Source organism: Fistularia commersonii, chromosome 26 (genome assembly GCF_037954325.1).
Source record: "Fistularia commersonii isolate RoL2024-O1a breed Wild chromosome 26, RoL_Fcom_v1.0, whole genome shotgun sequence".
NCBI lineage: Eukaryota > Metazoa > Chordata > Actinopteri > Syngnathiformes > Fistulariidae > Fistularia > Fistularia commersonii.
The window spans coordinates 4,513,652-4,539,576 of NC_141309.1; the positions used below are offsets into that span (position 1 = coordinate 4,513,652).

A 25,925-nucleotide genomic window follows, 5' to 3' on the forward strand; every position below is an offset into this window, starting at 1 on the left:
GGAAAAACTATTCTGTGACATGGAATCGTGCTGCACGCACTTTTATACCTCCCCACCCGTCCACCAATGAGATGGTGTTTCTAATGCTGTTGGCGCCATGACTGACAACAAAAGTGCAGGAATACCCAGAGGGGGAACCGAAAGGACGGAAATAAAAATGCCGCCTTTATTTGCAGGATTGGCATTTCAACATCCCTCAGTCAGACTTTTCTTTACTTGTATTTGATTGCCTATGATTGAAACATGTGTGTGAATAGGGAACCCTCCCTAGATAGATGCCCCTGAGTCTATTAGTCGAGTATTTCTTTCATTTAGATCTGTTCCCGTTGCGGAAGGTGGCAGACTTTAACTGTACAGTTCACATGACGGATCTCTCCCTCATCAGGGAGGGAGCTGCAGCCGTACAAATGGAGCACTTTCAGCCTGAGAAGAGAAAACAGATTACGTTTTCTTAATATCGCCCTCTGAAAGTTCCTTTCACGGTTGGTCTTGATATTCAAATATGACTGTTTTTTTTTTTGTTGTTTTCTACATTTTGTGTAATCTCTGCCATAATTTCGCCACAGGCAGTTGATTTGTGTCGGTTTTGTAAAAAGGAAAACGATTACAGTCAGTCATTGTACACCCGCTAGCAGGCTTTATTTCAACAAAGTGATGGATCTTTCTGGGAACGGGAACGGGGCCTTCCAGTTACGTGCAGTCGTTGTTCCCGACCGCGCATTTAAAGGGCTGCCGAGTGAAAAGCACGAAGAACCTCGCACAAACGCTTCTTCTTTCCTCAAGATTCTCGGAGTCTAACGAAAGACTGCCTGTTCAGACTCACAAGTAGGTCAAATCAAACAGTTTACATGTTTTGGCGTTGGATCAGAGATCATGTCAACAATACTTGTGTCCGTACTGTTACCATGACACCCACTTAACCATTCAATTAGACAAATATGAATTTCAGACAGTTTGAAGAAAAATTGTTAAATGAAAGCTTGACAAGGAATATGTAGGGTGCACAGCATTTTGATATTTTTTTCTTTCAGACTGTGGATAACATGACAGATGGACCACATGTGCATCTCTTTGTGTATATGCAGATATGCAGTGCGCGCACTTTTATACCTCTTACAGCGTCTGCAGAGCTTCAGGATGCTGTCTGCGCTGATGTGACAGAAACTCAGTTTGACTGTGTGAAGGAATCTGTTGCAATAATTTGCCAGCAGGGTCACTCTGCTTCAGACACACACACACACACACACACACACACACACAGAAACTCAGTTTGACTGTGTGAAGGAATCTGTTGCAATAATTTGCCAGCAGGGTCACTCTGCTTCAGACACACACACACACACACACACACACACACACACACAGACACCTCACTGTATCTGTGCCATACCTTTAGGGTATGTTACATATACTGTTGTACTGCTAAGACAGGGAGATGCAATACCCCCAACACAAGTGACATGATGTGATGTATTGCAGTAAAATCAAATTAATTTCTGTAGCATCATGTGCTACAAAATAAAATATTGCTTAACTGTATATTATATGGCCTGTCACTCGCTGGGTATCAGCTTCTGACACTTTTATAGTCACAAACAAAGATTAATGTTTCTTTGTAAGATTTATCTCTCACCCTCTGCTCCCTGTGCCGGTTGAGCTGACGTCCAAATGCTCCAGCCCGGAACACGCCAGGACCAAGGACTGAACCCCCACATCTGAGACCGCCATACAGCCACTCACATCCAGGGATCTGACGCCCACACAGTGTTGCAGATGATGTCTTATTTCCAATTGTGCAAGCATTCAAAATATTCAAAATGAGTTTTACGAAGTGAAATATTTGCCCAGCGCGGCTGCTTTTCCTGGGAAAATTCAAGGGACCTACCTGATGCAAGGTGCGTACTTGCTGATGCTGTCCAGCGTCAGGTCATTGACTCCTGGACAGGAACCGAGGGTGAGACTCTGCAGGTCGGTGCAGCTCTGGAGCAGAGTGTCCACTGTACCTTGAGTCACCTGCACCCATTATAAATGAAACAACACATAAATCGCATGGATTGTAAATTAGTAATTCAGGGGTATGAAATAAGATGGTGGATCACAGTAGTTTTTAAGGGAAATGTATCCGAGGCCTACTACCTGTAGTCCTGTGAGATTTAAGGAGGTAAGACCTTTCAGCTGCGTTGTCATCGCGATCAGAGTCTGAGGTTTGACTTTTGGTACTTGCCCAATGTTTAGCTGCCGGAGGCCGGGACACATCTGAAGCGCAGATATTAAAAATTACCACAGCATGCAGAGGAAAGTACTTTTACAGAGTAGAACAAGATCTGTGAGAATACTTTGCCAACCAAATTACCTCAAATATTGTCTGGAGACAGGGTGGAGTGAGGGACTGACAGCCAAATACCTCCAGTCTGCGCAGGCTAAATAAAGATAAGGACCATATGAGTAAGACATTTTTCAAGTTTCATTTTACACACAGCTATTAAACACCTGGATGAAAATAAATTATTTACAATCATAAACATATGCTCCCACACCCACCCTCACCTTCCTCTGTGTCTCTCGATCAGTTTCATCAGTGGATCATCAGTGACTTGACAGCCGTTCAAGATGACGGCTTCCAGAGTCATCCTTCAGAGCAGAACCAGGTATGAATAATTAGAGAAAAATGAATCTGTCTGTTTCCAGGAGAAGTTCATCTCGGGCTGACAGGAGTCTACGTAACAACGTGTCGCCGTGTGACAACATATGGTTATTGTGTTGGCTGAATGACAAGAGTGAATAGGATGCTGTAGGATGATAAGATTCCTAGGAAAACAATAACATGCAACCTGATTAAGTTTGTATCTTATATCTAAACCAATGATTAGTTTCTGGATGATTTCCTCCTTTCTTTATTCTTTCACATATTGTCGTCAACCACGTCCTTTTAATATCCTGCATTTTATTTGCGTTTAATATTTACTTCTATTTGTATTCGACCATCATATGTTCTACTTTGATCTTCACTTTAGATGTTTCAATAACAAATATCTTTTATTATTATCTTTTAAATTTTCAATTATTTTAACTTTTATTTTTCTCAATGAATCATTGATGCATCGTGTGTTATCAATATCCCGTAACTTTATAAGATGTCCTCACTTGTAGTTTCATCCCACGGAATTGGCTTATAATATTCCAGTTTGTGCAACAAATGATGGTTGTTAACATCTTCTAAATCTGTCTTGAACTGAAAATTTGCTTGCTTGATTGATTGATTGATTGATTGATTGATTGATTGATTGATTGATTGACCAAGGAACAGATGCTTCTGTTTCTGTGTGGGAAACTGACCTCGAACGGCCGCTGCTCAAAGCTTTGACTCCGTCGTCTGTTGCTCCGCTCCAGCTCATGTCAACACAAGTCACATGGTCGCAAAGCTGACCAATCAGAGGCAGCACCAGGTCACCATGGAGACCAGGACCATAACAACTTATGACCTTGATCTCCTGAAATTACGAAATGTTTCCAGATATGAATTGGTCCTTGCAGACAAATAACGATGGCTACTGCAACTCAAGGTTCAAAACAAAAATAATGAGATCAGATTTACGCAGTTGATTGGAAGAGAGCAGGGTAAAGGCAGAGTACCTCAAACACCAACATTTGTACTTATATTTGCATGGGACCAACCTCAGAATTTCCCATCATTTAAAATAATTTGCAAGCTGCTGCGTTGCGTCTTGTTCTAAACTTACAATCTGTGAGGTCTTTTTCAAAATCAGAACATTTTACATTATATCATTTTAAAAGACCTGGAAAGTGTTGTACTTTTTTTTTTAAATCAAATTTTGATATGCTACAGGGGACTGGCCCCAGGAATATGGATACTTAACAAATAAGTAAATAAGATGTGATTTTTGCTGGAGAGAATATACAATACTAGTAGCAGTGCTAGTAGTAGTAGCATTTTTTTTTACTGTGTTAATGTGGCAGTGTAACTTGACCAGCTTTGTTTAGGCTAATTTCTCCATACCTTCAAAGAGTTTCTGCAGTAAGAGAGAAACATCTCCAGTCCAGAGAGGGTGACAGACAGGGCACTGCAGTTGTACAGAGATGCACTGTGAGGATGATGTTTGCCCACACACCGTAACCACCAGTCAGACAGGATACCATTCTCTATTTTTACTTGTTTCCCTTCAGGAAAGGAGAGTGACCATAATTTATAAACATCTTACATTTTATGTGGCAAAACTTACAGTAAAAGAAAAAAAAATGTGTGTGTGTGTGTGTGTGTGTGTGTGTGTGTGTGTGTGTGTGTGTGTGTGTGTGTGTGTCTCCATCCAGCTATATTATCTTATCTTATAGCGCATTTGTTCAAGGAGGGGTAGAGTACACTAGTGTACTACATCATGGGAAAATACCATGTGACTTTTACCTCTACACACACACACATACACGCACACACATGCGGACGCACACACACACACACATTTAGCAACATCCACTCAACCTAATTTTAACGGAAATCACCTGATCCCCGTATCAACTGTGCTTATTCCCTTTTCCATGAAACTGTATGATTACTGTTGCTTTTTTTTTTTTAAATAATGTTTAGTGCACTTTTTTTGATTTGTGAATTTGCTATCCTTATTTTCTTTTGTTACAACAATATCAGACGAAGGTCAGTATGTTCTTGCTCTTGCATGTCTTTTAACGTGTTTCAGTTGCATTGATATATTGCACTGGACAAAGGTAATATAATATAAGAAGGCAAATAAACAGCGTGATGTGCATTGCTGCAGGAAGACTTACAGAGAGTGCGATCAGAGGCCAGTCTGTGCAGGTTGTGGCAGACCTGGGCGACTCTGCACAGATCACTGTGAGGCAGCAGGGACAGGATGGAAAGCCACACCTCATCGGGGAGACGTCCATCACAAGCAGGGAAACCTGCAGGCTATCAGGGAAAATTATGCAAAAATACCATAGTTAGTGCAAAAGATAATTAAAGAAGACATTTGACTGACAGCATAAGCATCGTATTCATGCAAGTTATAAAAGTTAATATTTCTTACATTGTATTTGCAGTCGTGCCCATCGGTGTGATCGGAAGTAACTGAAACACATATTTGTTAGACACTGCAGCAAATGTATCTTTCTCCTTTTTAAAAAAAATATTTTTTGTGTTTAACCCAACATTATAAGGATTTTTGGTGGAAGGCAGCAGTAGAACTTCCCCTCTGTAAAAGTTGATAAGTTTTCTTCATCGAGTAAAGTATAGTTATAACGTGGTGATCGTCTATAAATGTTTGCGTGAAACACATTATTTTGTCCCCTTCAACATAAACAGTGCAATTAAAACCCATTTCTTTTTGGTGGTAATGAAACTCCTTCTAACTTATGACTGCCTGGCGGATTGATGTCTAACAAAGTATGAAATTAATTTCACAAGAACAGAAGCCGAGCTGTATTATGTGGCATCACAAGCACAAACATTTGCGAGTCATATGATTGGATGATGATGTTGGAAATTTACTTCTCCGCCCGATATTTTACTGAAAACCACTTAAATGTTCGGATGTCATTTTCTGTGCTCATCCCGTAGCAGTGTGCCTCTGCTGCTGCAATTTTGCTTATTCAGTTCTTTATCAGTACCGGCAGATGATGTCGTCGCTTTCCCCTCTGGTTTGTGTCTCCTTGTTTGTGTTTGCACACTTTGTTTGGCAGCGAATCTGAAAAGTCTTGCTGACTGAGGTCTGCGGGAAAAAGGAAAATGAGGCCCAGTTGACGACAGGCAGATTTCACCAACTGGACAAAAGCTGGAGATTTTATTTTCAAAATACTGAGTAATATGTTTAGCAATTGAACTTTTCTCTTGGCCCCAAAGAATTCATAATAATGATAATATCATTATTAATTACTGCTTTGCCCCTCTTCAAAGGTCCAGCTGCAGGAATAGGAAGTAAATATATTAACTTCCATAAGTGAACAATTATCTTTAACAAGGAACTTTTCTTTTGGACTATATTGAACCTTTTATACTTAAATGAGACCCAGATCTTTTTCCGGTATTCCTGCCCTGCTGCATCTGCCACAGCCCGAAATAGGCGAACCGAACACTCAAGTGTCTTGTGAGATAAACGTTATTCTGTTGTTGCTCTAGTTTGTGGCATCAATGTTGATTTCCTTCCACCTCTGTCTCCAGCTGGTTACCAGCCATTAGCAAACTACTTTCACTGCATTAGTGCATAGTGGTATGCTGGTGGTGTGGTCGTATGAAACCATCAGAACACGCAGACAAATGCTACCAACCGCTATAAATGACGTACTGCTGACAAATGCTGGCGCTAATGAAAATAATCAAGTAGGTCCAACATTTTCCAACACGTTTAATTCTAATTTGGCTCTTTCTTGAGTTATTACCTTGAAATAGAGGCTGTGATTGACTTTTCTTGTCGTGTCCAAATTGGACCTCGACCTCTGTCCTCCGTCCTTTGACCTTTGACACCAATCTGAGGACCCTTACCATCTGGAATAAATAACAATAAAGTTGACATGATGGAATGAAATCTATAAATTAACAAAACAGAATTGAATCGTACATCTATGCAACTTCCTTTGCCCTTTTTCGTGTTTCTGGCTATGACTCCAAACTGTTTCTTTAGAATTAATTCCTATAAACATACTTGTGGGACATTCAGTAAGGGCCTTAACAGCAGGCACTTCTCCCAGGCTGGTTGAACCACAATGATGCTTTTTACTGCTGTTTTGTTGGTTAGACTTGGAGATGCGGTTCTAACTTAGTGTCTCCACAGAGCTTTTTCACTCAGGCTTGGTTAGCCATTAGTCTCAAATGTGGGAGAAAATTATGCAGTTATGCACGTTTCCATCAACTGCTATATGAGGTGATCTGTACAGACAAGAACCGAGCGTCTGTCGTAAGTCACTCCCGACTCAAAATTCCTTTGTTACTCCTTTACTTTTTTCACCTTCGTCTTTCGATTAACGTAAACCAAGTCGGACTCGGTGTGTGTCTTGTTCTTGAAAGAGCTTTTCTGTGTATGTGTGCTCACTATATTTGGCATCATTTGCATTAATATTTTCATGAGAACAAGCAAAGGCCTCACTGTTCCCACAGACTCACTAAATTTGTGACCAAAAGTCATCGGTTTGACCGGGTTTCCCCTTCAGCTCGGAAGCTACGGGAAGTTCATATTTGCTTGTGTGTGAAAATCTGTGCGGACACACTCGAATTTCTGAGCACATGCTGCCCCCTGTTGCTTTGAAATGTGAAATGATTAAGAGCTTGCTGTTTTAGGTCAATGACACATTGCACCCTTCCCTGCATTTAGAAAGGACAGTAAATACCTGGATTGGTCTTGGGTGCATTATTACCCCCCTGGGGGATCCTTTGCTCCCTCTGTGTGTCGATATGCTCATCAACTGCTGTTCTCCTGAGGAAATCCCTGTGTTTACCGGTATCAGGACGAAAGCTTGAGGTGTTATTCACAACCTTCCCAGAATGCAAAGCGTCAGGATTTTCCTTGTTCCACGTTTCCAGATCTTTAAGAAGTGAGGATTCGCTGTGTTTTGTAAGTGTTGATTCATGATAGCGGCTGAAGGAAATGACGGGTGGAGGGTTTTTTGCGATATCTTCGAAGGTAGGCCTCTTTTTTGTCTCTTCGGTGAGGTGTTTTTCAAACTCGCATTTGGAGAAAGAGGAAGGATTTGTTCTATCGGTCATCTGCTCTCTCTCAGTTTGTTGATTCTGTCTCACCCTGAGGTGACGCAGATGTTCCACGCAGAGCTGGTACTGCTCATAGACGCTCACATCGGTTGGTATTTGCAGCTGACTGCGAAAACTCTGCTTTTTGGACTTCCCTGTTTGGTCGAGGTTGTGTTTAGTGCCATTGTTATTGTTCACCTGCATCTCAAAACTTGATTTTGAGTTTTGTGCAGCAATGGTTGTTTCCCCCGCCTTTCTTTCAGGTTTCTTCTCTTCTCCCTTCCAGTCATGTTCAGATCCCTCTCCACCCGAAGACGGGTAACTTTCCAGTCTTGGATCATTTCTGTTTGCCTGCATACTTCTTTTTCTGGGGTCGTTGCCATAGCTACATATTTGTTTATATGCGGAGTCATACGAGTTCACTTTTTGTATACTTTCTTTTATTTGTCCTCCGAACGATGAGCCTGTCCTTTCAACAGCAGAGGAGGGTGGCGTCTGGTATTCAGCTTCGGACAAAGGCTGACAGGATTTCTTCCTCTCTGCTGCGTGCATCTGCCTCTTGCGGTCCAAAATCAGACTGGCAGTTCTGCAAAAACTATGGTGAAGTTCTGAGCCGCTGTGGAGGAAAATCTGAGCCCAGTCCAAGACATGTCTCAGCTTCTGCTGCTCGCCAAAGACAGAATCACTCAACAGATTCGTGTTCAGTGCTTCGTCGTTCCGCCTGCAATTCCCAGCATCCCCTAAGAGGTCCGACGAGGCGTTTTGATCTTCCATTAATAGATTTTTATGCATAGCTGGAAATTCTTGTGGAGGAGCCTATTGTGCTGCGTGGTTTTCACAATAATCCGTCTAGTTCAGACTTTCTAACCTGCTTCTGCTCAACATAAAACCCTTGAACAGATCATGGGTCCCGTTCCCCCCGAGAACTGATGATTGGTCTGCAGGAGGAGATGTAGGAACACTGATGGCAACTGTCCTGTTAAATAAAATGCAAATGAATGATACGCATTACCAAAACATACAACAAACAATCTGGATCTTTATTTCACAATGGATTTGATTGAAGACCGTGAAATAACATTTGATCTGGCATAAAATAGAAAGTGCACGTTTGATTGCATGAAGGATTCTTACCCACATGTCTTTTCTCCATTCATTAATGTGTGGCCTTATTCAGCAGAGGAAGGGAAAAATCTGCTCCTAATATTGAAAGTTTGGTTTGTTCCTATCTTTGTTTTCCTCCAGACATCTCAGCTGAAAGCTTTAATATCCCAGAAGTCTTGGTATCGTAGTGTAGACACAAAATCACCAAGGAAACCAACTGCAGTAGTACTTTTTTAACACAAGAGGGAAACAAAGCATCATTGATGGAACTCGAAGCTGCAGGCACTGAAGCCTGGGAACAAAACATTGACGTTTGAATCCTTTTTATACACATAGATAAAGTTAAAATATGTACCACCTCTACATATAATGAATATTAATATATGAAATAATTGTACCTATGAGACATTCATGTGTGTAAATGAGTATAAAGACTGATGTAAATGAAACGTATTAACCGGCTAAAATGAAACAATTTGATATGTAAACAAGAGCCCAGCATATTAAAAAAATAGAAAAAAACAAGCAAAGGTTACATGCCATTTGAAATTCAATTAATTCTATATGTTACACATGCACAACTTTACTCCATGTACTGTGTTTAGGTTTTAAAATCAATTTTGACAAAACAATCATGATAATCAACGATCGTCAATATTCAATAATTTATTCAATAAATGTATATTGTAAAGGTGATATTCAATCATTCTTTCTGAGAAAAACAAGGATTGTGCTGCATTAATATCATTCATTAACAGAACCCTTTTGTTTGATATATTTATTAGGGAGCTTTTATTGTGGCAGTATTAACATACAAAACGGTACATTTGTTTAAAGAACATACAAACATTCATATTTTCACTTCACAAAGTTTGTAAGGCTTGGTTGTCCCAGGACGGCACCGAGACTTTACGAATTTATTTATTCATATTTTTTTTTTCCTGTTTCTGATTTTGAAATGAAATCTCCCAGAGTTGTTCTTTAAAAGAAACTAAATGACAACCCAAATAGTAAGACAAACTTTCAAAACAACAGAACAACCTGACTGACGACCAAAAACAACAAAGTGACCGTGCAAGAGAATCTGCTACTGTACATGCCCACCAAACACCGAAATAATATACTAAACAACAGCTTAGGATCTTCTTGTACCGACTACTGTCTAATAGTAGACCTGAGTTCATCAATTCTTTTTTTTTTTTTTTTTAATAAATCAATCTTAACAGGTATGTGTGTTTTCGTTCTGAACAGTTCTGTTGTCGGGAAAGGATATTCGTCATGTCGACTGATAATAAAAGGCATTTAATTCATTTCAAGGTCTGTGAGTGTTTAACTCGTGTTAGACATTTGTATTAGGACTTCTTGTATGGCATCAACTGGTGAAGAATCTGAATCTAGTTTTTCAAATCACAGTTTTTATGTAACCACAGGCGGCTAAAAAAGTATTCTTTGTCGCTCTGTATGCTGTCAGTAGAGGCTGGAGTGAAATTTTAAACAGGTTTATTCTATATGAAAGGAGCTACAGATGGGAATCATGCTACATAATGGGGCTGAACATCATAAGGCTGTGAGTTGATGTTTGGGTTATTGTCATCAGATCTTATTTTGTTGAAATGAGTTGATTGCAAAAACTTTGCAGAATATAAACTTATTCCTTCGTGGAGTAGATGAATAAACCCTGATATAACTTGTGACGGCTAACATGCTAGCATGCTTAGTTAGCAATGAGGTCGGCATGTGCACTGGTATTGAGCAACTGGCCCTAATAATTTACACATAGACAAAATACAATGAATGTCACTCATCGAATAGTTTAAAACCTTTTTGCTTTCATATGTGGAGGAGCGTGATGATAATGAAATAAACAACAATAATCAACAATAATAATAATGATAACAATAATAATAATGTACAAAAGATTTTTAACAATTCAGTCAGTCGAGTCCAATTTCACAGGTCGTAATAAAATAAATTAGGTTTTAGTTGTTGTCATTAAAAAAATAAAATAAAGTACACTTCAGTGTGTTAAACTCTTATTTCTTTGTTTTGGTAAAACAGAGAATCATGCATTCATAAGATGGTCAAGACAGCCAAGCCTATACCTAGATTGCTTTACACAGACAAGACACACAGAAAAGGAAGAAATTAAAGCTTTTTGTTTTGCCTTTTGTTGTTTTGTCCTTTTTTTTTTGTTTTTTTGCCACATTTATAACCACAGTATTTACAGATGAGGGCATGCGGTTTGCATTAAGAGGTCAGCAAAGGGAGCCAAGTGAGAGGTACCGTGTTAGTAAGAGCAAGATGAAGCACGTAAATAAGGAAAACATAAAACGAAAAGTACAGTCGCCTGGATCGAGCTGAAACACAGCTGTTAAATTCAAGCTCTGCAGTGATTTGCATCCGCATCTCTCAGCACGTTCATACACAACAAAGAGACAGGATGACGGCTCATGCCGGATGATGTCCCCTTTTATTTTGCAAATGTCTTGGGATGGGAAGTTCATCACTCAACAGTGGATACAGATCGGCTAATGATGAGGCTGATTTCATTCCAGAGATGAGAAAGAAGATGTCATCATAGTGATTTGGCCCTTTGCTTGGTTTTTCTGATACTCAGTGCATGTACTGACGCAGGAAAATAAATGCTTTGTCCCAAACATTTGTGTTGTCACTGCATATTTCCTATATCAGTAAAGCTTGTCGATGCATAAAGTCTACAGAGTTACACAGATAAGAACGCATATTAACGTAACACATCGAGGTTTGACTAAACGTAACGGGATGTCGAATGCATTGCAGAAACTTCTTTTCAAGAGGAGCGTTCGGCAGAAACTAACTTCTGGGTATCAAGCATCTTCTCATTTTGAGTTTAGTCTGCGTTGCTACTAGTTTGATGGCAGAGCACCAACAATCAGTTGGAAGGACTTAAACAATAAAAGTAGTCACTGTAATGTTTTTGATTTAAAAAATGATGTATATATGAATATATGTATATTTATATACACCTGGCAAAAGCCTTATAGTATGGCATGAATAGTGACTGGTTTTGTACTTACAAGACGTGTAAATGATATGGATAAAGTACTTAGTATGGCCTATGATGTGATTACATGCAGTAATTCTTGAAACCTTTTCATAATTGACAACATAAGCTGCTAATGCCCTTTCCTGAGAAGGTGATAATCAAACTTTTTTTTTTTTCTTCAGATCTTTTTTGACGTATAGCCCACTCCTTTTGCCTTCACAGTACCAGCTGACAGACACTCGCTGTATGCAACAGAGCCAGCGTGTAAAGTCAGCTAGAAGGACCCAAAATGACTGAGGAAAAATATCCCCCAGTTGTTAATGTTACACGTCAAACGCCTTTGTGTTCAGTGAAGTCATGAATACGTCTCACACGCTGAACATTTGGCTAATGATCGGGATTTGAACCAATAACACCTTTCCAGGTACTAAAAAATGATTTGGGGAAGCACAGTAGTATCAGCCGAGAGAGTCCATGGAAAACAACATAAAACTGTCTATAAAGTTGGTCTCCGATGTTTCCTCATAGGTGCTGCCATTTAAATATAAATGATAAAATGATTCCCGCTTTTTTGATACACGAAATGGCTACAAATAATTTCAGATGAAATAAGAACTCACTTTTTTTATGCTCATTTGCGGAGACGGTACTCCTGTCAGATGAAAACCTATGATGGGAACCTCCCAAAAAATCCAAATGCATTAAAAATGCAAAAATACAAATCATTCTCACCAAAAGACCAACCAAGTTGACATGTGACCTTCTCCTGACCAAAAATCAAGCTGAAAGTAATCCGACATGACAGCACACTCAATTCAGTCACTTCCTCTCATAAACCCACAGCTTTCCTAATCAGTCTTTGCCATTTCTCTCTATTTTTCATGTTCAAACTACCATAAAATAGACTGAAAGATGCACAAGTTTACAGTCATCAGTAACCCAATATGTACTGTAGTTCAAAAGACATTTTGTGGTTCAGTAAAACACAAGCAGGTTGCATCGTTATAAACACGCCTCTCATTTCCACTTCCTATTTCCAAAATGACATCACATAATCTTTAACAGTTGAAATCTGTGGTCTGTGTAAAAGATTTGTGCTATAGCCTCTGTAGGAAAACCCAGGACGCTACCAAGCAAACAAATGCTGATGGTAGTCTTAAAAAATACCTTGAATTTATCAACACCCATCGCCCCATTAAAGATAAGTTTTTTTATTTTATTTTTATTTATTTTTTTTTGCTTTTTTGTAGTCTTTTGTAAACTCTTGATTTCAAAATAAGCTCAAAGTAGATCCTCTGACTGAAAAATTCCTGAAAGATCTGGATCACATAAAAATATACAAAATATTAAAAACAACTTATGTAGGATTGGTAGTAATTATCAATATGTTTTTGTTCATTCTATATATATATATATATATATATATACACGTATATATATATATGTATGTATATATATATGTATATAGTGTACCTCAGACAGGCTGTTGTGTTCAAATCATTGCCAAGCACTCCGTCATGACTGACAACCCCCGTAACTAATCAGGGCTCCCCTCTGAAGCTGAGAACCAATCGCAATAATTTGTGATATCTATAATTTATCACATCATCTTGCCAGCATCAGGAGTGAATGGACTTGAAAAAAAAATCATATTTTTTGTGACTGCTGTCTGTCTGCAACCGTCCTGGTGTTTCCCCCAGTGAAATTCTCCATCCTGTGAGTTCTTCATCAAGCACTGCTCTTAACTAGAACTGCCAAAAACATCCATCCTAACAAGTGATTACATCTGTCGATGGAGATTGTGTTTTTCATTTCTTCACATATTAAATCAGACCTACAAGGAGATGAAAATGTTTTACTTTTCAGACCTTTCAATCTTTTTTTTCTTGCTGTCTGGACTTCGGCTGAGACAAGAACATTTGTTAAATCTCATTTACTGCTTTGGCCTGCTGTTTCGTGAAACACTAATTATGAAGAGCAAGATTGAATTACATGTTAAGACAGACTTTTTGGCAGTGTTTGCCCTGCAGTCACTCTTTCTTCCCTTCTCCACTCTGATCTTTTCCTCTTCAATCTGACCAAAGGTTTTCCATGGCCATGCTAATCTTACAGATGATCCAACGCCGCAGAGGGCAGTAATACTCGTAGTGAAACTGCTCGAACTCTGGCGTCTGGCGGATTTCGTGAAGGAACGACACATCAATGTCCGACTCCAGCAGTAGCAGCAATGTCGGCACCGTAACAAATAGGATGCCCATTACCACGCCGACAAAGCGGGCCAAGCTTAGTATGAAAGCGTTGACTCTCTCATTAGACGACAGAAGGCGCAGGCTGCTGCTCAGAACGCCGCCCATCTGACTTCTCGCCGCGAGCCTGGTGCGCTCGTAGGCCCGGTCACGCTCCCTCTCGGCCTCCAGTTGGGCCTGAATGTCAGGGTCGGCATGGAGCTCCCTAAGCAGCCTCGCCGGGCTCTGGATCGGGGAGGAGAATAACAACTCGACTCCACCTTGACTGTCATCCACGGGAGAAGGCAGCATGCTGGCACAGGGGCTGAAAAGGAAAAGATTAACATGGGTAAACAGGAATAGCGACACGTCTGACTTACTTTGCATTTAAAGACCGCATCGCATACAGCACATCCCATAATATGCTGCTGCGGATTTGTCTGACACATCAAAAGTCAAATTGCAATATAAAAAATATGTAAACCTGTAGACAAGCTCAGAAATGGTCAGTGCGGCATTGGCGTCGTCATCCTCTTCCATTTCACTTTCAGCTTTTGGTGTCTGAGGTTGGTAATTCGTAGTTTCCATGGAAACACGCGTGGCTTGCGGGTCGACGGTCGAAGCAGAGTTTGCTCCTTCGCTGGTATTTTGCTCTGCCTCAGCGGGAATGGCTGAGGGTTCGATAGGAGACAAAGGGACGGGTTCCCTGACAGCCACGACACCTGGAGGGTCGGATGGAACAAGTGTTAGGATGTAATATTCTTTGTCGCACTGCAAAAAGAACACGGCAACAAAGACGAGTCATCTGGAGGTAGCGCAATCATTTTTGGAACCGAACATTCCTGGTTCAATTCCCGGCGAGTGTTGTTCAGCAAGACACTGAACCCCAGACTGCTCCCCTGGTGCAGGTCGACTCATGGTTCATCCATGATGGGTTAATTGCAGAGGACGAATTTCCCCATGGGGATTAATAAAGGACAAATCATTATTATTAAAAATAACATAATAATTGGGATAATAATTAAAAATTAAACAAAATCCCTCTGCAAATTATCAAACTGAAATAAAAAAGAATATATTCGAATGATGTATTTTTTTGTACACTCATTTTCTGTAATAAAATTCCTTTTTATCAAGAGATCATACACAAATATATATGTTTATACAGTATGTATGTATTTATATAATGTGTATATTTATATATAATAAAGAAGTTAAATAACCAATTGAATAATTAATTAAATACATCTTATATATATATATATATATATATGATTTATTTACTATTTTAAAGAGCTATCAACCCTTACTATTTTTAAACATTTGATAAGAAATACAATTGCCTCTATACTCACTTTGGCATTTTGTTGTGACATATTGGTATTACTGCTGGCTCTATTGATGCTGTTTATAATGTTAAATTCTTGCTGCCTTCTGTCGGTTTCCGTCGATGCAGTGTCTTTTGTGCACAAGTGTAATAATCTACGTGAACACCGCAACCCCTGCCACAACCCTGCACCCCTAACCCGCTCCTCTATCCCAGCATGCACTTGGCAGTGAATTGGTGCACTGTGGATTTTTAAGCAGCAGTGTGACTCTGAGTGAAGGCTGTGCAACTGCAGCCCGACTTCTCAACAAAAGTCAACATGACAAGGCTTTTAACTCCTTACTCATATTACATGTGAGTGGCAATTTTAAGCCATAACCCCATAGTTTGAAGTAATACTACATGGGTTTTTTCATGCAATTTCATCTCTTCCAGTGCATGCATGCATTCCATGTGTACAGTATTTAGTGAGTATGAATTTTCCCGAGCATGTGATGATGAGAGACTGACAGTGAGACAGAGTCCCGGTCTGGATTAGCAAGGTACTGACAGGTTGAATCAGACATCACTGGAAACTCGCCCCCCCATCCATCTCCCATCTAATCCATAAGACAGCTGGACATATTTTTAACACACACGCCACACACACTTACAGATACGCATGTAAATTACATTACATTCATTTCCTGATTGACCCGTGACCTCGATCGGCCTCAGCCTTGAACTCACTGGCCCTGATATTGACCAGAAATAGGAATTAAGGTTGATTTATTTGCTGATTTTGATAGTGTAAATCCTGACTGTGATGCATTCTGACACAGTGAATTACTGGATGAGTAAGTAAGAGTCTTACACTCCGGAGGGGTTTGTTTTCCATTTTTTTTTCTTGAGTTGAGTTGAAAGAAATTAAACAAAGATGAGGATGGAGGAAAGCAGAGGGCCACCACAGGAGTGGGCGCTGGCCGTTACCGTAGAAACGGTGTCTGCAAAATTTAAACTTAGAACCCACGCGACTGTCCTGATTTAACATGAATGGATTGCATGGAATATTCACTTGTTTTTATTTTCTCATGAAGTAACTTCAGACTCATTCAATAATCAGAAACAATGTGCTCACTTATGGCACACATCTTATGACCAACTATCTGCATGTTCAACATTTAACTGCTACAAACCGTACAGCGGACAGCAACATGCGCAGTGTTTACGGTCCAGTCAATTTGACTTTTCAAATCTTTTCTGCCACAGAGATTGAATCTACATTGCGTCCAGGTATCTCAGACGCAGTCCAGCCCTCAGGTGATTCACACCAACGTGTGAGATTCTTTCATGGCCACGACGCTATTATGAGCGCAGCTCTGCCCCCTGGAACACAAGCGTAGACTGACCTGTTTATTTCTGTGCTGTAACTTTAATCGTTGTCGCCAATCAATTTGTAATGATATACTGTAAGATAGTCAGGTCACGGACTCAACCGTCTCCCTGGTGTTTGGTGTGCACAATACCCCCCTTATTCCTTTAGCTTTTGAGTCTTATTATTCAACACGTCAATTAAACATCTCCCGATCTCTTGTTACCTTGAGGACTCAGATCTCGATCCTTTTTCCCTGCGTCCGATTTTCAGCCTGACCCTATAAAAAGATGATCAGCTGTGCCGAGCTTCAACCGGACTCGGGCTCAAGGACACTCCAGCAGGGGAGGAAGCATTCCACCTTTTCTGAATGTCCAGTCATAAAGAAAGCAGATTAAAAGGTTTGGCTTCCTCTAAAAAACTACTTAATGAGAGCCTGTTGCCCGATAGAAGGGGAGTCGATTTCCATGAGAATTAAGTCATTTCTCTTGCTTCAAATTGTAAAATGGCCTCTTGGATTCTGACCACAAATCTAAAGCATCCCATGATTTTGAAAGTATTGACATTACTTAGTGATAAAAGAGATATATGTAGCTACTTCAACCAAGTTTGTGCATGGTTTTTGCTACTCAGTGCCACAGTCACACACACACACACACACACACACACACAAGCACACACACACACACACACACAAACACACACACACATACGCAATGAAGACTGTTGCGTCAGGCTGTTGCCACAACAAAGCGGGTAACCTTAGCTACAGAGATTAACTTTCTGGGATGTTGAAAAGGCCTACTTGCATTTACAGTATGTGTTGTAAAACTAATTCAAATCCAGTAAATCTTGAATAAAGCTTCCATACTGTCTAGCAACATCTAATGAACTTCCAATCAAACATTTATGAATTTAAAGAAGTGAACGCATTCATGAGTCGTATCCCTCCCGTTTTCTCGCCATCTTACTCTGCTCCAATGCCTTCGTCTCATGTCCAGCGCTGGATCCACCGATACGTCCGGCGTGTCCTACCAGTCGAACGTAAACATCCCGTGCCGTGTGATTGGCTATTCGTAGATGGAGGCTTCGCCGTGTCGTTATCTTCACCTGGCAGCTCAAGGCCTCTGCCACGACCACCGGAGGTGCCTCGTCTCCTGCGGCCTCCCCAGGGTGGTAAACTTCCAGAGCTCCGGCCAGCCCCGTCTCCGCCTCCTCCCCCTGTAGCCTCTCCGGGGTCAAGTCCAACCCAGGTCCACCTTCCTTGTCGCGGGTCCGGGTGTCACCCGCGTCGCCGGCTCCCAGTTCCACGGCGCTCCTCATTCGTCCGCCTCCCATATCGCGGCCGTTTCTGTGCTCCAGGACCTCCATGGCTCCGGCTGGTGACAAACCTCAGACCCAGCTGTCCGCTACAAGAGCCCCTCACTGACAAACTGGGCTGATCTCTGGGGGCCCCGGGTGGGCACAAAGACGCTCACGAATGCACCCACACCCGAGAGGGCCAAACCAGATACATTCTCTGCCTCTGATTCATGACATGATAGGCCCTCCTATGAATGTCAGTGATGTTAACAAAGACTGGAGGGGCATTAAATGCAGATCAGTCCCAAAGCTGCTGGTTCTATATATAGCCGGGCGGTCGTGGCCAGAGAGGGGCAGCTAATCTAACGGTGATTACAGAGAGGCCTTACCTAGGATGGAATAGGGATCACTTTCTTCGCCTGCCTTCGAGTGTGTGTTCGTCTCTGCCTTTCCTTTTCTTCGGATGGATTTATTTATCCGGCCAGCAAATCCGTTTCACTTCGCACAAAGAGACTCGTGCACAAACTTGAAGCACTTGCCACTTTGGGCAAATGTCTGATCACAAACATTTGCCCAACAGACATCACCAAATAAATTCAGTTGTTTTAGGGGCCTAATGTTGCCTAATCATATGGTGAACTATACACATCCTCCCCCACCCCTTTAGAAAAACAAAGCGATTGATAAATATATATATGAATACATATATTCATATTTAAGAAATTGCAGTAGTGTCGACAAACTCGGTGGTGAAATACATTTATTGCAAAACGTGACCAATGTGTGTGTGGCCGTGTCCTTGTGAGCGTACGCTTGGGTTTCCACAGATAAGAAGGGGACAAGCTGTGCAAACAGAAGAAGGTCAGAACTGAACACGGGTCAGCTTCCTGTTTCCCTTCTAATGGCTCAGATTAGAGCTCTGAATATAGACAAACATCCTCGACATTTTATCCAAAAGTCCTTGCGGCAACTTCTTTTTCCATTTTACAAGTAACACTTATACCTGTTTCCAACAGCACCTGTCAAAAAGGTCATCTATCAGGAAGAAGATGAAAATTGTTCATCAAAGGGGGAGAATAATGCAAATTAAATTATAAAAGCAGACGGCTGACGGCCAAAAGATAAGTTAAGGTGGGGATAGAGGTCGGACAGACACGCAAGGAGCCGGTGAGGACAGACTGCAGGCCCCGAGTTGACGACAACTAACAGAAGGCAAGTGACACTAGGGCTGAGATGTCAAAAGTAATATAAGAACTAACAAAACTAAAAGAAGAACAGGTCAAACGTCATCCAAGGGAAACGGTGCTGCTGATTGTACAACAGGGGAAAAAGAACAGGGAAGAGACTTCGCAGAAAAGACCAGATCAAGAACGCAACCCCTCATTCATAACAGGTCTGCGACACTTGTTTGATCGGCTTAAACTTATTTCCATGAATTTTTCTTTATTGGCCTTAAGCCTTACTCAGCTGGTATACTGTTGATCCAGAATTTGATGCCGGTGGTAATTAAAGTGGAGGCTGCTGAGAAGGTCAGCGCTGCAGCTCTTTGACCCCGAGCCACCCGAAATTGATTTGCCTCGAAACGGGTGACAGGAGATAAGAAAAAGATGAAGGGATGGAAAAAAAAAGATGAAAGAAAGCATGAGGGTGCTGGTAAATTTAGAGGGTGGCATGAAAGCGGTGATCTGTCAACAGATTCAGGAGAGTGATAGCACGACGGCGTGATTACGCTTTTACATGTGCGAAGGCCGAAAGAGAATGACTGGGGTCGGCGCCGTTTGTGAGAACCAATGTGGGGGAAAAAAAAGGGTGTAAAAGACTCAGGGAGGGGTGGTGGAGTTAGATGAGACAAGTCATGTGGGGTGGGGTGTAGAGTACATGACATTATTCAGCCCACCTTCAAGGGTCATTTACTTCTTCATTATGGCATTTCAATTTTGTTCAAAAATATGCGCATAAAAATACCATTTCTGTGGATGTCATTTAATATCACAATGAGTTGGAATTGATTCTAGTCCTCCAAAAATGAAAAAAATGAACTAAAATTACATTTGCAAGTTTCCATATCTAATACTGATCCGGTAATCGTGTTGTGCTACGTTGCGGATGAAAATAAATGTATTTCTATCGCTTTTTTTTTTTTTGCATTGAATTTTTTTTTTGTTGGTGAAATAAAAAGTGAATTTTCTTGAGCGTATACACATCTGTGTGTACCCTCTGTGTGTAACAGAAAGTAGAAAGATAATCACTATCCAATATGACCCCAAAATATATCTTCATGTCTCTAATTTGTGACTCTATTTAGTTTTCTATGTCTCATGTCATCTGTTTCCTCCCCCTTTTCCCCTGATGTGATTGACCACAGTCCTGCCTCCTCCTGTTACAAGCTTATCCACATATAATCAGTTTTCTTGTGTCTCACAGTCTTCCCTGCTCTTTCCGTTCCACGCTCTCACATTACCTTATCCACTGCCCTCCCTATGCACTTCTTCCGCCTTACGATAAATTGCTGCGCACGAGTCACGGGTGCGTGCATCTAGAAGAATCATTTCCGATAATATCAGGGATCGGTAAAATGCAAATGAAACCCAGAGAGAAACGCCTCATGTAATAAATGTATTCAATCGATAATGTAAAAGTCTTGATGATGATAAATATATCACCAGTCACTAGCGGCGGTCCTTTTTATCGTCAACGCCGAACACGGTCGAACTTGGACCCACGTAGACATAGAACATAAACGCAGATGCAAACACAGGAAAAACAGTATCCTCCGGGCAGATTGTGGGTATTTTTAGCAGGCTTCAATTGGTGTCTCCAGGGAGACAAGACTGATGGAGGGATGGGAGCATCAGCTGCTCAATTAACACCAAGTGTTAACACACTGATGTGTGTGAGTGTGTGTGTGTGTGTGTGAGTGTGCAGTTGCTCATTCATTCACATGCTCTTTCTGCAGTGGTACAAGGGAGTTCAATCCTACCGTTCTCCGCGGTCGTCTCTTCGTATTCGTTGGTGGAGGGCAGCGCAGGTACGAGTGGCTCCATGTTCATGATGAGGTTCTTATGGCTGAGAGAGTTAAAACTTCGACTCTGACCAAACTGGGCTCTGGGGACATGAACATCAACAGCGCACGTGCTCTGAGCTGAGACATATGCCGTATCGTGTGATTGGAAACTGCCTGCCGAGGTGTTGCGGTTGTCCTTACCTGCGCACCTCAGGCGGCTCTCTCTGAATCTTAGAGCTGGCTTCGATCACCTCCTTGGCCACTCGTCCACTGACACGGCAAGAGAAAACACGCTGAATAAGTATCCATGTGCTGAGAACAGTTACAATTTCATATGATCTCCATGTAATTGATTTGGAATAGTTCTAAAACATTGAGTCTAGATGGACATGGATGTGCTCTATTAGTCTGTATAAGTTGTTTTAAAAGTTGTTTTGTTTTAAAAAAGCAATCGTGTTAAGACTTTTGAGCGAAAGCTATTTTAGCCTACAATGAAAGCCTGGATGTTAGAAAAAATTCTTTAAACTTTTTTGTTATGCTCATGCTAATAAATCTCTATGCTTCCCCAGAGGCCATTGAGTCGTTTTAATATTTTTTTCATTGCCTCTCATCATTAGTATTATTTTTGTGTTGACAAACAGGCCAGTGTCAGCAGCTGAGTAAAGCTTCTGCACTCAAAATAAACATTTTCGGACTTGCAGACTCCCCCCCCAGATTTGTCTGTTGTTGGATATTTTGATGGTGTGTTTCAAATCTGATGTCATTGATCAGTGTGAAAAATTAAGTGTGATACACTGTGTTTGTGAAACTACAAGGCTGCTCCTGCTTTGCACGCACAGATTATGAATTACCATATTTAAGAACCTAGTCCACCACATGGTATTACTCATTCTTGAGTCCCTAAGCTGACAAAATACTAGATATTGCCATTCATCCGACTGGGCAGCTACAGCTAGCATTAGCTGAAGCAGAGCACAAAATATATAAGCCAAGTAAAGAGCTTTGTCTGAGAGGAAAATCAGGGACTAACGCCCCCTCGGTAATGGACTTATATGGAGGCTTTTCTGTCAAACAGGGTCAATAAATCCTATGAACCAGCGGCAGGATAGATCTAGATGCCGATGCAGGGGCTGGAGTTATTTTGGCATGTTGTGCAAAATGAGCAAGCACGGTTACATTGGGGAGGAGCACCATGTTTCATTCATTGATGTCACTCCAGGAGCAAATATGTGAAATCAAATCATTTGTAAATGTAAGGATGGGGATTTCAGAATCTGCAAAGGTGTGGTCAAATTTTGCGTCGTGTCAACAACTGATTTTTTGTACAATTTTTCCATTTGGAATTAGTGAGCATAACCTAATCTCACCTGTATCTGAACCTGCTCCCTTTGAAGAAGATGTTGCTACTGGAGACAGTCTTTATCTGACTTGACTTTGCACACCTGAATCAAAGAATGGGGGCGACAAAGACACGCATAAAGGAAACTTTATGAACACAAAGCACCAGATGAAGAGTCACTAAAAAAAAAAAAAAAAACAATCTTAAGATGTTTGCTGTTTGACCACTGGAGTGTCCGTTGTATTATCATCGTGCAGCAGGAGATGGTGACTTGCTTTGCACAAACTGGTCAAAAAATGAAGGCTTGGATTTCTAAATATCATCACCTACCATTTAAGACATTTCTTAATTTCCTGGCTTCTATCCACTATTGGTTCCCCTAGCATTAAATTCCAGGGCCCAACCCTTTTTTTTCATTTTGCTGTTCCCCTAGATCATCTAATAACAAAATAACATCCCGTCCATTTTCTCTGCTGATGATGTGCAGATATTACTGACCCTTTTTTGCTCTGATAAACATTTAGCTTATTTATATTCAGTGATTCATATTGGTGCACAGCCATTTGTAAAATGAAATATGGTTAACCATAAATAATGAATTTCGTTTTCAACAATATATTGACTATATCAATCATCTTCGTCGCCCAATTCCAACCACCTTCCCTATAAACTCCCTGGTAACATTCTGTTTCACGACTGCCATTCCCCTCCCTTAGCTCCAGCTCTAAAGCGTCTCCATAAACAATAATTATGATGATGATGATAATGATAATATTTATTTGATATTTTTTTTTTTTTTTTTTAAATACGGGGTGCAAAGATACAATTATAAGGATAATAATAACTAAAATAATAGTGATCATCATTATTATATTGATTATTTCACGCACTAAACTGTCCCTCAGGAGTGGCAGTGCCAGAACACGGATACTGAGTCCTGCATTCAGCTTTGCTTTGGCCTGTGTATACTGTATGTATGTGTGTGTGTGTGCATGTGTGTGTGTGTGTGTGTGTGTGTGTGTGTGTGGTGTGCTCTAAAAGCTCTGCTTGGCTGCCATTTACAAACTCAATTCCCTCTGATTTGATTAAGCAGGTTGATGCTTGTCTGACATCTGAGCTGACATCCACTCCCATGCTGTCTACTTGGCTGGTGCACATGAGCTGCTCTCATTAATAAGTCAATAAACTGTTCCAGGAAGAAGTGCATAACTTGGGAGACGTCTTTGTTATGCAATTTCAACGTAACATCACGAAAAATAATGCAACGCCACTGCAGAAAATGAAACAGACAATTGCAGAAAATGTGGCAAAAGTAAAACCTGGTTTTGTCAATATGATTATGGGGGAGAGATGGGAACATAAGGGTTGTGGAGAGGGAGCAGGGAAGGGCACGGTAAACCGTCGGAGTGATTTACAAAGGCAAGGCGGGCAGGCTGCAAATCATGTCAAACCTTTGGAAAGTCTGATTCATGAGCAGCCGGTGCTTTTCTTCATCTCATCAGAAACAACCTTCAGAGCGGCTCTGTAGGTGCTCGTTCTTAATTCTCTCTCTCTGTCTCTCATGAGTTTTAGGGCGCTATGTGAAAACCCACATCTTCGCGAGGTCACAGAGAAATCCGACTTATCTAAAAATGGTACCTGACAGTTAACAAACCAAAACAAGACCCCGTGTTTTCTCTGAGCGGTTTCACTCATTCATCCCCAGGAAACGCAGCTCCTGTGTTGTCAGTTCTGAGCCGGCGTGGGACTCGTCCACGCTGTCAAACAGTTTCAACTACAAAAACGGAGGCGATGTTCAAGGAGGAAAAGCTTCTGAAAACTTTCAAGCGGCGCGGAGAAAATGCAAGGTTTTGACTGGACCAAAAACTGACGGGATGATCTGATTTTGCAATATTTGAGGTTGGTTGACGCTATCCTTTTTTTTTTCTCTGCGCTTTTTACATGCTTTTAAGGACGACTATACCCTGTCCACTTGTTAATGTTGGGAAACTTGAGCATCATTTCACTTAATAAATAATAAATATTGACATAATAACCACTTCCTGTATCCGGAATCATCATAAGGTCTATGTCTAAATCTCATTACAGTCAAATGTACTGAAGGTCCTGCAAACAATTGCATCACATAGCAGGATAATCCGTGAGGCTGGAATTCCATTTTCAATATGCAAATCACTGGCTTAGAAAAGTTCTGAAGAAATATAGAAGTGAGAGACAAAAGCTGCTGAGCGCCATTGAGCTGCTCGGATATTGATTATTGTATCATCGTGACCCATGAGAACATCAAACCCCTTCATCGGAATGACTACTAAGATCATTTACAGTAATTGTTTCTGTTTTCTAGCGACCTTGCTCTCTCCTTGACGAGAAAAAAACAGAAACGCGGCTCTCATATGTCACTCTGTCTGTCACCACACACTTCTTTTTTTAATTCCTGACACGACAGATGTGTCTGATTCAGAGAGGCAGCCTCGGAGCAGTCAGCTGCTCCCCGGTACAACAACAGCAGTGTTCTCTAAAAAGTATAAGGAGGGGCCGGAAAACAAGGGGCAAACAGAGAAAGAAGGGGGTAAAAGATACAATTTGACAATGGTGGGAGCTGAAGAGAAAAAAGGGCAAACAGTGTGTGTGTGTTTGCAAACTCACTTGTAAAAAGCTTGGTTCTCCACCCCGCATTTCCACAGGTGTTTACATGCCGCCGGGGTTGAAGTGTGAAAGGTCAGCACCAGCTTCTTCTGCATGGAGGAAAACAAGGACACATAGAGGAAGAGCAACAGCAAGGACAAGACATTAGATAATGACATAATAGGATACAGACGAGGTGGATCAAATACTGGAGGTGATGAGAGGGAGCTGTGCAAAAAGCTGACCCAAACATTCAAACTGGAAGCGTGAACTTGTTTTGTAATTTGCAAAGAAAGTGTCTTTGGTTTCCCCCGGATGCACGAGGCGCTTGATCAGACCGGCTCCTCAAAAAAGGGGTGACACAGATGGAGAGGTAACATTGTGATCAATAGAGTGTGAAATTGTTCCAGCAGAACCCAGAAAAAAAAAACAAAACTGAAAACATTCATTAAACAAAAGCTAGTCCAAAAAATAAGTCCAGGTCAGGAATGTTGCAAAGCCCCCGCTGTGTCACAGATCAGTAGATCTTATGTATATAGTAGATTACAGAGTGATCACACATGTGCTTCAGTGCCATGTGTGTGTGTGCAGTCACAGGTGTGTGGGGGGACCACAACCATCTGGCAAAAAAACAAAAACAAAAAAGACCTCCTTTGGTCCCACTTCGGACACTACAGCACAAAATATAGAACGAAATATTTTAGCGCTGGCATAATATCTCTCAAAATGCGAAAATAATCACTGCACTTGCCACTTTAACAAATCTCTAAATTAAACTGAAAATAAAAACTGAGAAGGGACGCAGCAATTTGCCATTTAGCTGTGATCCCCTGTTTTGAGACGAGATCGATGGCCTTTTGTATTCCAGCATAAAATCAAGCACTCTGTTTTTATTGCTATCCAATTCGTGTGTGT

General features: G+C 41.0%; 2 protein-coding genes across 3 annotated transcripts in view; both read right to left on the bottom strand.

Moving 5' to 3' along the window:
• Positions 1-20: 20 nt before the first annotated feature.
• LOC147218288 (uncharacterized) lies at positions 21-6,510 on the bottom strand. The gene is made up of 12 exons (XM_086174205.1): positions 6,406-6,510; positions 5,638-5,738; positions 5,058-5,098; positions 4,798-4,939; positions 4,019-4,179; positions 3,337-3,491; positions 2,548-2,631; positions 2,354-2,420; positions 2,137-2,256; positions 1,886-2,013; positions 1,634-1,750; positions 21-423 (listed from the first exon to the last, which is right to left on the bottom strand). Exons 5-12 carry the CDS (start codon positions 4,049-4,051, stop codon positions 312-314), a joined length of 816 nt encoding a protein of 271 aa, XP_086030331.1. The 5' UTR covers positions 4,052-4,179; positions 4,798-4,939; positions 5,058-5,098; positions 5,638-5,738; positions 6,406-6,510; the 3' UTR covers positions 21-311.
• Positions 6,511-9,984: 3,474 nt separating this feature from the next.
• Positions 9,985-25,925, bottom strand: part of frmd3 (FERM domain containing 3) — a 45,614-nt gene continuing 29,673 nt past the window's right edge. For both annotated transcript variants that reach the window (XM_086173602.1, XM_086173601.1), the window contains exons 10-15: positions 25,032-25,120; positions 22,414-22,488; positions 21,248-21,316; positions 21,023-21,147; positions 14,547-14,784; positions 9,985-14,387 (exon numbers count right to left, since the gene is read on the bottom strand). In XM_086173602.1, coding sequence (XP_086029728.1) covers positions 13,907-14,387; positions 14,547-14,784; positions 21,023-21,147; positions 21,248-21,316; positions 22,414-22,488; positions 25,032-25,120 — 1,077 coding nt within the window. In that variant the 3' untranslated portion in view covers positions 9,985-13,906. The remainder of the gene's footprint in view (positions 14,388-14,546; positions 14,785-21,022; positions 21,148-21,247; positions 21,317-22,413; positions 22,489-25,031; positions 25,121-25,925) is intronic.

What these genes read in the sequence shown, in the direction of transcription:
- LOC147218288 (XM_086174205.1), bottom strand. Translation starts at nt 4,051, where the DNA reads ATGTTTCTCTCTTACTGCAGAAACTCTTTGAAG. An exon ending in ACTGCAGAAACTCTTTGAAG is followed by an intron (nt 3,492 to 4,018) that starts GTATGGAGAAAT and finishes TCGTAATTTCAG; the next exon opens with GAGATCAAGGTCATAAGTTG. An exon ending in ACCGGCACAGGGAGCAGAGG is followed by an intron (nt 424 to 1,633) that starts GTGAGAGATAAA and finishes TTCTCTTCTCAG; the next exon opens with GCTGAAAGTGCTCCATTTGT.